At 41.0% G+C, this 12784-nt stretch overlaps 1 protein-coding gene across 3 annotated transcripts in view; it reads right to left on the bottom strand.

The window, feature by feature from the left end:
* SF3B1 (splicing factor 3b subunit 1) overlaps positions 1-12784 on the bottom strand; it is a 34099-nt gene that overhangs the window by 16833 nt on the left and 4482 nt on the right. Inside the window, exons 2-8 of one of the 3 annotated variants that reach the window (XM_054972739.1) lie at positions 8665-8831; positions 7923-8024; positions 6272-6386; positions 4362-4441; positions 2400-2567; positions 1290-1524; positions 218-430 (exon numbers count right to left, since the gene is read on the bottom strand). In XM_054972739.1, the coding sequence (XP_054828714.1) occupies positions 218-430; positions 1290-1524; positions 2400-2567; positions 4362-4441; positions 6272-6386; positions 7923-8024; positions 8665-8831 (1080 nt within the window). Of the gene's footprint in view, positions 1-217; positions 431-1289; positions 1525-2399; positions 2568-4361; positions 6203-6271; positions 6387-7922; positions 8025-8664; positions 8832-12784 lie in introns of those variants that run through there. The other 2 variants (XM_054972740.1, XM_054972741.1) reach the window with 2 other exon arrangements.

Genomic DNA, 12784 nt, shown 5'->3' with positions numbered 1-12784 from the left:
GGGTTATGCACAACACCCTCGATTACATTTCTTCTTCTTAAACAGTCTTAGATAAGCGAATAGCCCATCACGATGTCCAGCACAAGCACGTATTATTTCAAAAGGGGTGGGGGGAGCACAAGTAAAAAAAAAATAAGATATAGGTTGCAATCCTTAACATATGTTTTGATGTGGACAAAATCTAATGAGGACTGAGCAGTTCAACATTCAATCGTACCTGGCGTGGGAGTGGCCATGTTCATGGCTGGGGTGCCAATAGGGGTCTTGCCAGGAGTTAAAACGGGAGTGCTTCCACCCATCTGGCTTGCAGGTGTTTCATCCCAACGTGATTTTCTTTTACTTGCTCCAGGGGTGGGTGTTTCACCTATGGAGTCGCCACCCCGATCCGTGCGGGGCGTTTCAGCCCAACCACTCCCATGACCAGGAGTATCTAGAAAACAAAATACAATTGTTTTCATACTATATTCAGCGCATGATAAACAAGTAACGCAAGCTGACAATGGAAAATTTAACGAAGCTGACGAAACGCTTTACATGGCTGACGCCTCCCGTTTCAAATAAAAGGTTCAATTGTCATCATAAACTCTGCTATTGACGCATAAAGCAAACGACACTATATTAGTTACGTGGGGCTTTGCGGGGATCATTCCGAGTCTTTAAAGAGCTTCAGTGCAAAGATGCACTAAGGAAACTTGGGGAACAGGCCCGAAAGAGTTCTACACAAAGGTAAGTCTCATTCAGTAGTGTTTACTTCCACGAAAGCGGCCTTTGGCCTGCAGCCTCAGCACAGGTGTAACAGTTCGAGGGATCAGACTAGGACCTGGAAGACCTGCGTTCAAATCCCTACCCTGCTTGATGGGTGGCTCCAGGCCAGTCACCAATTCTTAGCCTCTCTTACTTGGAGGGAGGGAGGGAGGGATAAATATGCTCTAGATAATATTTTCCCTCCTTTGGATGGCAGACTCCCATTCCAATGGCAAATGCTTCTATAATTGCCCTCACTTCCAAGAACTTATTGGCTGACAGTGAGATCAGCTGTTTGGGGGGGGGGGAGTCTAGTCAAATGCACAGAAACACTGGAAAGGCTTTCAACTAAGGATCTCCCCACCCCCTACCCCATCAGATGAGGTTTGCACAGGATGGACGCTCTAAGGTACTTAATCCACTGTTCACAAAGGCGCACATCACAAAATATGATACCCAACAACAGAGTACCGCAGAAGTAATCTAGAGTCGTCAGATACACATAAATTATCAGAATGTTTTGCATCCCGTTCCAAAGAGAATACCTCTTTCTGTTTTTGGAGTCTCATCCCATCGATTTTTCCGTGCACTGGAAGTGGCACCTCCATGGCCTGGGGTTGCGTGACCAGGTGTGTCGCGTCCAGGCGTTGCAGCTCCTGCTGGTGTGTGACTGGGAGTTGGATCCCATATTTTCGATCCAGGGGTTGCTCCAGGTGTCTCGCTGCCCTTTGCACGGCCAGGCGTTTCATCCCATCGCAGTGATGGTGTATGCCCAGGGGTCTGAACAAGGAAACAAAAAGTAGTGGCCTTTCAGCTTGCATCAAAGTACAAGATCTACTGTTAATCTTGACCCCAAATAACTTACACGTCCATATCCCAGAAAGGATGGAAATGGAAACAGATTGGCACCTCTGCACTATGTCAGAAACTGGTAGATTCCACTGCCTTAGTAACTCCAGAATTCTGCAATGTGCTGGGAGGGGTCCACACATGTGAGTTTAAGGAATTCTTAAAAAGGCAGAGGTGTCAGTTCAGTAAGACATGCTGTGACTAGTAAGGAACAGATTATATCCAGTATACGAAAACTCCATAGACTGTTCTGTGCAAATTTGAAGATTTATGCTGATTAGTTCACATTTTTAAATACTAAGAAAGGAGCAAAGAGGATTGCAAACCATTCTTATTGTTTAACCCTAAAAGAAACTTGACTGAAACTAGGAGGTCTATTTTCCAATACATTATCATGGAGTCAAAGCCTTGCACGTAGCTCCCACTGCCGGCTACAGCCCACATCAATCTGCAAATTCGCGGAACTATTCTCTTCTAAAATGAACAGGGAATGTCTTCCCTAAACCCAGAGGAAGTTGCTACACAAGAGAACTGGACTGGGAGAGGAGCTGAGTAGCCACAGTTTTAGTCTGCTGCAGCAAAAGATAACGAGGGCAGATGTACACAGTCGAATATGTTTATATCTGAAGGAGAAGTTTTCATAGAGTGGAGTCCAAAGTTCAGATAAAGGAAAGTGATGCGTGGGTTAAATTAACAAAAAATGTGGCTAAAGGCACGCAGTGGCACAATGAGGGGAGCTTTATGAATAAACAGCAGCTGACGACACAGCGGGCCACGCCCAGCATCCCCTGCTCCCCCCGCCTTACCTCAGCTTGATCCCAGCTCGAGAGTTTCTTTGGTGTGGCCCCAGGAGTCTGGTCGGCAGTCTGATCCCAACGCCGCTTACGTTTGGATGGAGGCTGGGATGCTGCACCATTGACGACTTTAAGTTCACCCGCCTTAGCCTTTTCTGCTAGTTGCTGCCTAATCTCCCTCTGTGAGAGAGAAACATTGGATTGCGGTATTCAGTCCCATTTCAAAATGCTTCCACGCCTGAGCTAATGGTACGTTGCAGTTGCTTTTCGGGGGGGGGGGGGTGAGGGGGATCATTTGGATGTACAACAGGCTAAAAAACCCAACAGTACTCCCCCTTTCACGTTCCACAGTGGGAGTCTTACATTAAAGATACAGAGGGGAATTGGGGTAATCAGATTATGATCTTGTTAGACATTAAGTTGCTGCACAGCATAACTAAAGCCAATGATGTGTATGAACTGAATGATTACAGCAGAGACCTATGTTATCTTGTTGAGTAATGATTGTCTGGGTAACAGCCTCATAGGGAGATGGAATCACACTGGTAATCACTATTATTATCTCTATTTCCCCAGATTCTATGAGGAACAGTATTATTCTTAATGGACTTACACCCTCTCCATGTTTGAATCTGAAGGAAAATGTTTATAAATTGCTTTATCGCCCAAGTGTGTTATGTGCTGTCAAGTTGCCTCCGACCTACGGCGCCCCTATGAAGAAAAGATCTCCAAAATGTCCTATCATTAACAGACTTGCTCAGATCCTGCAAACTGGAGGACACGGCTTCTTTTATTGAGTCAAGCCATCTCATTTTAGGCTGCCCGTACTTTACTCCATATCATATTAATAATCTCTATAGTAATAATGTCCATTGCTGTACGTGTTACAGGGAGATCTCTTTGAACTGGATGAGTGGCCAACCTAGTGTAGGTGAAGAACATGGTAGTGCATACTGGAACAATAAATCCTAACTTTAAATATATGCTGAGGGGGTCTGAACTGACTGATAATGAAGCAGATCTTAAGGCTGTAGCGGATAGCTCAATGTAAATGTCATTTCAGTGTGCAGCAGCAGTGAAAAAGACAAACCCCATGTTGGGGATTACTAGGAAAGGGATTGATAATAGAACAGCCAACATCACCTTAAATAGAGCTATTGTACAGTCCCATTTGAAGTACTGTGTGCAGTTCTGGTTGCCGTATCTCAAAAACGGATATTGCAGAACCAGAAAAAGCACAGAGAAAGGCAAACCAGATGAGCAAGAAGTCGGTGTACCTTTCTTGTGAGGAAAGGCTAGTCTGGAACTTTTTAATGTACAGGAGAAAAGGATAAAAAAGCTACGGGGGATATGGCAGACATTTATAATATTAAGCATGGATAGAGAGGGAGCATCTTTATTCTTCCCCGGAAGTGAGGGGCACCAAATGAAGCTGATGGGAAATATATCTTGATAGACAAAAGAAAATACACCTTTACCCAATCAAGGATTTATCGAATGACGGATTCTCTGCCAGCCAATGAACCGAGGGCCAAACGCTCAGATAGCTTTAAGTGGTAATTAGAGTCCTGGAGGAAGGTCCATCACTGGTTACTAGCCATGGCGAGTAAAGGGAACCTTCCTATACAAAGGCAGCAAACCTCTGAATACCGGTGCTAAGCGGCAACATCAGGGGAGGGCCTTGGTATCCATTCCTGATATAATGACCCTCTGAGGCAACTGGTGGATCACTGCGTAAAACAGGATACTGCACTAGATGGTCTGATCCAGTCAGGCTCTTCTAATGTTCTCACAGAAATGCCAAGGTGTTTTTTTTTTCCATATAAATGGTGGGAATGTTTTGAGCCTAACAACACTGGAAAGAGCTCCTTGCTACCGTTAATTCTATGAGAGGATATGAACACCATTTTGACTTAGTCTCTTGAATTCCATGCATCTTACTGACCAGCAAATTTAAAAACGGAGATAACCAACCTCTTCTTTCGTTAAATGTTGCTCACGCATTACATCCATGTATGTTCTGGCATTCATTTTAGGGTCAGGTGTCTTCCCTCCTGCAGAAGAGAACAGCAACAGGACAGAAGCATAATAAGCACGGGGCGCGCAGAAAAAGTCAGCGTTTAATATTGCCCTGCTCTAATGTTACATTATGCCAAAATGGATTAATTTAACTGTTTTGATTGAATTTTTTTTAATAAAAAGATTACATGTATCTTACGTTTATTCACTTTGCTGATCAATTTAACCTGTTTGAACACAAACATAACTACAACAGTTTAAAACAAATATATTTTTTTTAAAAAAAGGAGATAAGAATGATAAAATGACAGCACAGATTAAGAGTCTTCAGAAGTGATGGGTTCCTGGGTTGCTAATCCGGAATACGTACACTTTCGTGCCTTTGTCTCCATCAGCAGTTCTGACTTCAAGCAGCAGAATAGAAGCCTAGAAAATTATCTCTTTACCATTAGTAACACTTTGGAAAGATATTTATCATCAACACATTACCTTGTTCAAGCTGATAAAGCCTATATCTGACTATAAACTATTGAAAGCCTAGATAATCACTCAAATTGTTTCATCATAAAAACCATTTTATACACTTGAGGTATCTGGACAGCCATTCCCAGATCCGTATTTTATGGTGGTATGTTAAAGGGCTTCGCTTAAAGAGCACCCAATTTCTCCCCCCGCTGCATCTGAAGGTACAATTACAAATTGTGAGTTGATTGCAGTATACTACATTTTACCATCACAAGGATACTCACAGGCAAACTTTTTTTCCCACATCGCTAAATATACTAAGCTGTACCTTGAATTTATTCTAAAGTCATTTTTTAAAAATTTTTACAGAAGCCCAGCTGTAGAGTAACAAACTTATCAAGGAAGCACTACTTTTAAGCGTGCCGATGGGCTATACAGGTAGTATAGCATTACTATGGAGGAGAAAATAAAATTCTTAATACATTTTTCTCTATGCTGAAGATCAATGCCCAATTGGCAGTGTCATTCTGACACTAGCTTTGATAGGACTTTCCTTTGGGATACTTTTTCACCATTATCTACACAGGATGTGTTGAACTGCACCCTTAAGAATGCAGACAGGACTGGCATATAGCAGTACTGCTGTAGGAAAGAAATTAAGGACAGTTAGTATGGGCCTGTGAATTCTGACAATACATGTTTATATCAATGACAGTTAAGCAAGTAAAATCCATATCCCTATTAATCCATGCAGGCTGAGACACTTCATTTACAAAAACCTGCAACCAATTAAGAGCTTTAACCGACAGGTGCTCTAAAGTTACCTGTCAAGCTGACTCACCTGAGGAAAGTTTCCATCAGGCCCACTACTGCCCCTTTCGCTGACCTATATTCCAAAATCATCAAAAAAGACTTGAAGTATTAAAAAAGTATCATTAAAGCTGCTTTTGTTTCACTTAGCTAAACTTCCTCACATCAGAATTTCGAGAATCAACTGCTCTGGTCTGCCAGTTAGCATGTTAAAAGCAGTCATTCTTTTTCAGTTTTTAATGTTGGACTGAATGCTTCCAGTAAGGTGGAAGATTCTCAAGATCTAAGCATACAAGTTGTACGAAGTACAGTACACATAAACCCAAAGCAAAAAGAAAAGAGAAACCTTTAACCCTTTGTGTTTCTATGGCAATGGCTCATTATTTTCTTGTCCTTCTACCTGGAAAGAAAATTTGTATTATAAAAGATGAACAAAATGGCAAACTATGACTTCAACCAACTCTTTAATAAACTACGTAAACGTTTAAAAAATCCTAAATTTATAAGCATGCCAACAGAAATCAAAGGGCTAAAGATAATTTATGGGGAACAAACTGGTAAGGTCCAGTGGAAAAGTGAAAATAAGTTACCATCTGCAAAAGGATCAAGACGCTCGGGGGAAATTATCATCATCCGCCTGCGATTTTTGTATTCATCTTCTCGATCCGCGATCTTTTGTGGACGATGTTCAGCAAATGGATCATACTGAAACCAGAACATTTATCTTGTTACAGAACAAGCAGTGCAAGAGAGATGCTGACAAAGCTGATCCTAGCCTCAAGCCAGCTGACTGAGGCACAGCAAATACTGTATTGACTGCAACGGAGGCAGGAGAAAAAAGGCAGTGAGCGGCATCTCCTCCTCTAGAGCGAAATGCCTGCTTCTAGGGCTGGAGATGAAATAGCTGCCTGGGCCACTGGAGGGCGACAAGCAAATGACTGTGAATTTGAAGTAATTTTTTTAAAGGAAAAACTCTCCTGTGATTTGCAACATGTTGAAGGCACTCTTCCCATTACAGTTGTTTAAAATAATACTTTAGGAAAATGATTCCATTTTCCTATTAGACTCTTAAATACCCTTTTAACATCTGACCAAACTGATGGGCTTTTAATAAGCTAACAGATTGTGGAATGGTTACTCAAGAGGAAGCTCTTGGGGAAATTCAGGTGTAAGTACAAAGTGGCGCCAAAAACCCTACCATGGATCACAGCATGATTTTCAAATGTTGTACTCCAGATATAAATATGACATTTTTGCCATAAACCAGCATCCTCCCCATCTTTTGTTATCAAAACTGAATACGCTAACCAAACCGATGATTCACCCAGACGTTTAGAATAAAGTCATATGTATCCTATACATTAATTTTATATTTTTTTAGTAATTTAAAGTGCAAAAAGTGCTATTAGTGTTCAATACATATACAAAATACAACAGACTTCAGCTCGACATTCATATACCTATTAATGAAACATCCTATTTCATATAAGAATAGTTATAGATTATAAAAATTATACACACATACATACGTACACACGCACACACGTGTGTGTGTAAAAAATAACAGTCCAACTGGTGAGTAATTCTGAAATGCAACTGGTAAGTATCTGTTATCTCATATATTTTTAAGGTCATTGCTGCTCATGTAAGCTGTTAATTGAAGTGACTTCTACGGTCTACTGCAAGACGGAAGGAGGGCACCAGATATATATATAAAAAATTAATTTATAGGATACACATGACTTGATTCTAAACCTCTGGGTGAATCTTTGGTTTGGTTAGCAGTTCCAGTATACCCAGAGGAGCCCTATAGGTTATCATATCAAAACTGAATAAGCAGACCATTTTCTGAATTTGGGAAGGATTTCAATTACGGCAATTCAGCTCCAAGGTCTCTTTCTCCAGCCTGACAACCACCAGTTTTTACTTGCATGTTTCACAGCTGTTGTCATTGGTGAAGTCATTCTTCAAGTTTTCTGCTATATATGAAAAGGACTTATTCGGAATACCTTTTAATTATCCAAATAAGTTCCACCATTACAGAGCAAGATAACTTAAGAAGTATGTGACTCCTTGGAGTAATATACATACACAGATATAAAGTTCCACCCACCAGTCACGTACAACTACACACAAGTTTATGAGATTATCCAACATTCCACATGCCACACAATTTAGCCTACTCTGGTCAAAAACTTTCTTTCAAGAACAGCAGAGGGTCTCAACGCTCTGTTTGTATACCTGTTCTGTTGACTGTGGTATATCATTAAGCAATGCCACTGGGGCATGGTACCCTGGCTTCTTCTGGCCAAGCAAGCTTGTTGAAGAGTAGTCATCATCATCCTAGGGAAAAAAATAAGAACATTTATTAACTGTTAATTTTTGCTTTTAAACTGCCCCATCAAATTGTTGTTTTCAATGTTAAAACTCAAAACTGGTATGTCGATTTTAAAGGGATGATACAGCCCAAACCACCCAACCAGCCGATCTGAATTTGACAGGGTAACACTGACAATGCTTCAGAGTATCAATGTGCATTGCAAACTACGGAAAGCACAGCGCACCCTATGCAATTCCTGAACGGATTCAAACAAGCATCGTACAAAACACAAATTCACCAATGTGCTTCCTGGGCATGGTGTGCCCTCCTCTCCACACAATTTGAGCACTGCCTCTGCAAACATGGATATTTGCTAATATGAAAATGCTGATTCCAGACAAGACCAATCCCAACATAAAAGCCAGGGCATATGTTCTTCCCCTTCCAGATCAACGACTGCAGCTCCTTCACTTGCTTTCACAAAAATCAATGGAATTAATTTATTTTAATAAAAACATATAAACAACAAACTATCCAGCATTTGGCAAACATCCATGCCGTGCAAACTCTTTCCAGTGTAAACTTAGAATAAACCATTTCTGAGTAACTGCAATAGCCAATATAACTACATTTTAGTTTTGACAACAATTCACTAAAACTTACATCCTCTAATTCAGTTGCGGCAATTGAAGTTACATATCCAGCAAACCGGCTGTCACTTCCGCCATAGATCTCTTGATCGTAGTATCCTGTGGAGTCAAGACCGACTCCTTGAGCTTCATCAAGAGCAACCTTTTTGCCTTGAATCTCTCGAATCTGTGCTTCAATATCTGTAAGAAAGGATAAGCAAATATTTTACATATTTCAAAAATACTGTGTGAAGCATTTTGTCATCTTTATTCTTTCTGAGGCATATTAAAACGGAACTCTAGTGAGTCATGCTAAAGCATACGGAATGTCAAGACCTATTTATAAACAACTCATACCAATAGCTAGTTTCCTGCAGGAAATATTGTCACATGACTTTGCACTGACCCAGCATCATATTCTGGCAGTCCTGTGGTAGGTCAGATAAAGTGCCCTCCTAACGCATCATGCACTGAATTTGGTAGGATTGCACCCACAAATACCACCATTTCCACAACACAGCTTTCAGTATAGTATTAATGGGGCTAAGAACTTTACATCCTATGATGTTAGCAAGAGTGCCCACTTGCCAGCTGATACAATTATTCCTGCTGTAGATACAACTGAAGATTTCAGCTCCCATGTAATTCACACTTATTTCTCTCAAAGTAGATGCTCTGAAACAAACTCAGATGTAAAGTACTTCATATCCCCATACAGTTCACATTCTCTGTAATTATATCACTGGTTGCCTTTTCCAGTACTGATTGTTCAAGGTAGTTTACAATTGCTTACCATAAACAACAAACTAAGCCGTTTCTTCCTCCCTCCACCCACAGAATGTGTTATGTTTTACCTTAATTCTTAAATACTTCCTTTTAATATTAAAAGTACCCTGTGCAAGCACCGAGTCATTACTGATCCATGGGGGATGTCGCATCACGACGTTTCTTGGCAGACTTTTGTTACAGGGTGGTTTGCCATTGCCTTCCCCTGTCATCTACACTTCACCTCCAGGAAACTGAGTACTCATTTTGCTGACCTCGGAAAGATGGAAGGCTGAGTCAACCTTGAGCCGGCTACCTGAACCCAGCTTCCGCCGGGATCGAACTCAGGTCGTGAGCAGAGCTTGGGCTGCAGTACTGCAGCTTACCACTCTGTGCCTGAATATTAATACTACCTAAAACCTGAATTCCACAGTTTACTCATGCAGTATGTGTGTCACTATTTCGAGTATGCAACCAGAAGTCTAACATGGTCAACAATTACTTTTTTTGTGACACCTATATAGCTCTTTTTTCCAATAAATTAATCTAGCCTGAAACAGCGAATTGAAGGGTGGCCAGTAATTTCTGTCATTTCAAAAGCAAGCTATCGCACTATTCAAAAGTTTATTCTCTAAAAAACACGAGTCTAACTCACCCTTCTGATCACAGTTCAGTGGACTTTGGCCAAGGCCCAGGCTGTCCACTCACTGATAGCAATATGGCTTTTAGATCATCCATGATAACACACAAAGTATACTGCGGTTGAAAGGCACAAGAAGAGGACTGCCACTATACTCTCAGACCATAAATATGTATTGCAGACTTCACAAAACAGCTGTGTTGGCATTCGTTACTTGAAAAATTGAATTCTTTTAGAGCTGGGATTTTAATGGATTGCTCATTTTAATTATTTTTAAACTGTTTTATTATTTCATCATATTTTACTTGTGAGCTGCTTTGAGGTGGTCTCTGAAGAAGTGGCATTTCAGTCTTCTAAATAAACCAACAGGCTTGCTTTCACAATAGCAGCAATTCTGAACATGCGCCTCCAGATCCAGCTACAGGTTCTACACAATATATGAAGCTGTCTACGAAGAACTCCATAAGGACACCAGCTCTATGCAGAGAATCCACCACTCTGCTCAAACAGCTAAGACTGCATGCAGTGCACACAGGCCTCTGGAGGGAAAAAAAACTGAAATCCTTGAGGCAAGAGAGTGGGCTAAATTCAGTCTTCCCTCCCAAACAGTGATCAGCTTTTTAAAAGAATGTAATCAAAGGGGCTCACATATATCTTTGGCTGTTCAGAACACACCGTCACCAGCTGGGGTGATCCCCTCCCCATAAAAAGGTCAGTGTCACTAGAGATGTAAAAGTCTGTAAAAACTAGGGAGGAAAAATCTTTTTTTTCTGAAGACTTTCTTCAATATGGAAATGGAAATATTCCTATGTGGTATTTTCTCTTTGAAATGAGTAAAACTGTTTTAAATACCTTTTTATTTCTGAGTTTTTTGTATAACAATGTAAAAAATAACAATAATACAATGGTAACAGGATTCCAAACATTTTAAACTAGTATGAGTCAAGTAAAGAACATTTTTACAGGTGTCAACAATCAATTAAGACAAATGTCTATATATTTCTTAGGTATAGCATAATCTTCGAAAGGATGTTCCATGATATAGTTTAAGAAAGGAAGCCATCTTTCCATAAATAACGAACAGTAATTAGAATTCTCAGAAGAAGCTACTTGGTCTTTTATTTTATCAGAAATTAAAAGATCCCAGACCTTTGATATCCATTGTCTGATGGTGGGTATACAGTCACTTTTCCATTTTTGAGCTATAGTCATCTTAGCTGCTCTTCCCCCTCTTCTGGAATGAGTGAAATGCTCTTTAAGGCAAGATTTTACTCACTCAAAACATACAGCATTCACTGTTTATGATGAAAAAGAAAATTTGGGAACAGTGGAAAAATATTCTGTTTCTCTTTTATAATGAGTGCCATTCTTTAAAGAAAAGGTTTTAACTCACATAAAATGTACAGCACGAAAGCTGAGGACTCTCTCCCCCCAGTTTTCCATTAGAAAAACTGGGAAATGTTGGAGAAAGCTAAAAAACTCTTGTGAATTTTCCTTCTCCTTTTAGAATGAGTGAAATGTGCTAAGATAGCACTGGGTGCAGGAGTTGGCAATTCACTCCCTTTAGTATCCTACTATATAAAAGGTAAGCCGTATTGGCGAGGACTCACTTTTTATGCCCACGCAGGTGCACTCTCAGGCACATCCGTGAGGATAAAAAGTGAGTCATTGGCAACACTGCTTGCCAAGAAGGTCCTGAGGAGGCCACCTCTGTGATGGAAGGCCCGGTGCAGCAGCACGGCCCTCCAGAAGCCCCGAGGAGCCTGCCACGGCAGGGAGAAGGCCCTCCCAAGGCCCCACAGCAGCCATGGAGGTGGCAGGGAGGCCCAGCATGGTCCTCCCAAGCCCCCAAAACAGGGGTCCACGAAATCAGTTTTCTAGAGCCCGTTGTATTTTTCCACACAACGGGCTCTGTTGGTAGTTGGATATTTGCAATCCTGCTTGTAGAAAAAGCAGTTATACTTTTGAATTCCACACACACAGACACACCAATTACTATAATTTTATATTCTAAGTACAAAATACTTCAATGTTATTTAGAGGGCAACGAAGGTTGGATCCAGGCCTCCCACAGAGTGAGTTTGCAAAGTGAATTTGTAAGACAGATGTTTTCCACCCTCATGTTCCCAGTTCAGACTCTAAACCCTTCTGAAAAGCAGTTCCGGATGGACCCTCAGGAATGTGGAGCTCCAACAAGAAGGAATAAGCAGCAAGCCACCCCTCCACCTTGGATCAACTTTTGGTCTGTTTCACAGAGATTGGGGTTTGCTCATACAAGAATGCATGGGTTGGGAGGCAAGATTTCACCCGCTTCCTTCTCCATGCGGCAACCTGCCATCCCATCCCATCAACTTTTGGGGAGAGGGCACAGAGGTCTTTATAGCAAAAAAGAATGTGGACCTCTTCCGCAAATTCACTGTTCATGGATGGTTTGAATCCAGTGCTTTACTATAACAGAGGGGCTGCCAAAAGTGGGTACTGGTTATTTTCTCTCATCCTCTCTCTTAAGTGTGTGATGCCACAATTACTTTGCCACTAAATGCAAGATGCTCAACTTCTCTACTAAGACTTTTCTATATACGTATTAGATAGCATGCATTCAAAGTCTTGTCTTCTATTACAAAGGACAAGAAAGGCTGTGACAAATTTACTTTGGCTCCAGGAGCCACCTCCAAAATTTAGGAGCCAGACTCATTAATGGCTTATTTCAGACTCTAGTTATTGCTACCATAAGACATCCTCACTCCTC

The sequence above is a fragment of the Eublepharis macularius genome, chromosome 2, assembly GCF_028583425.1.
Source record: "Eublepharis macularius isolate TG4126 chromosome 2, MPM_Emac_v1.0, whole genome shotgun sequence".
In the NCBI taxonomy this organism is placed as follows: Eukaryota; Metazoa; Chordata; class Lepidosauria; order Squamata; family Eublepharidae; genus Eublepharis; species Eublepharis macularius.
This window is presented reverse-complemented; position numbering and strand designations above follow the sequence as displayed.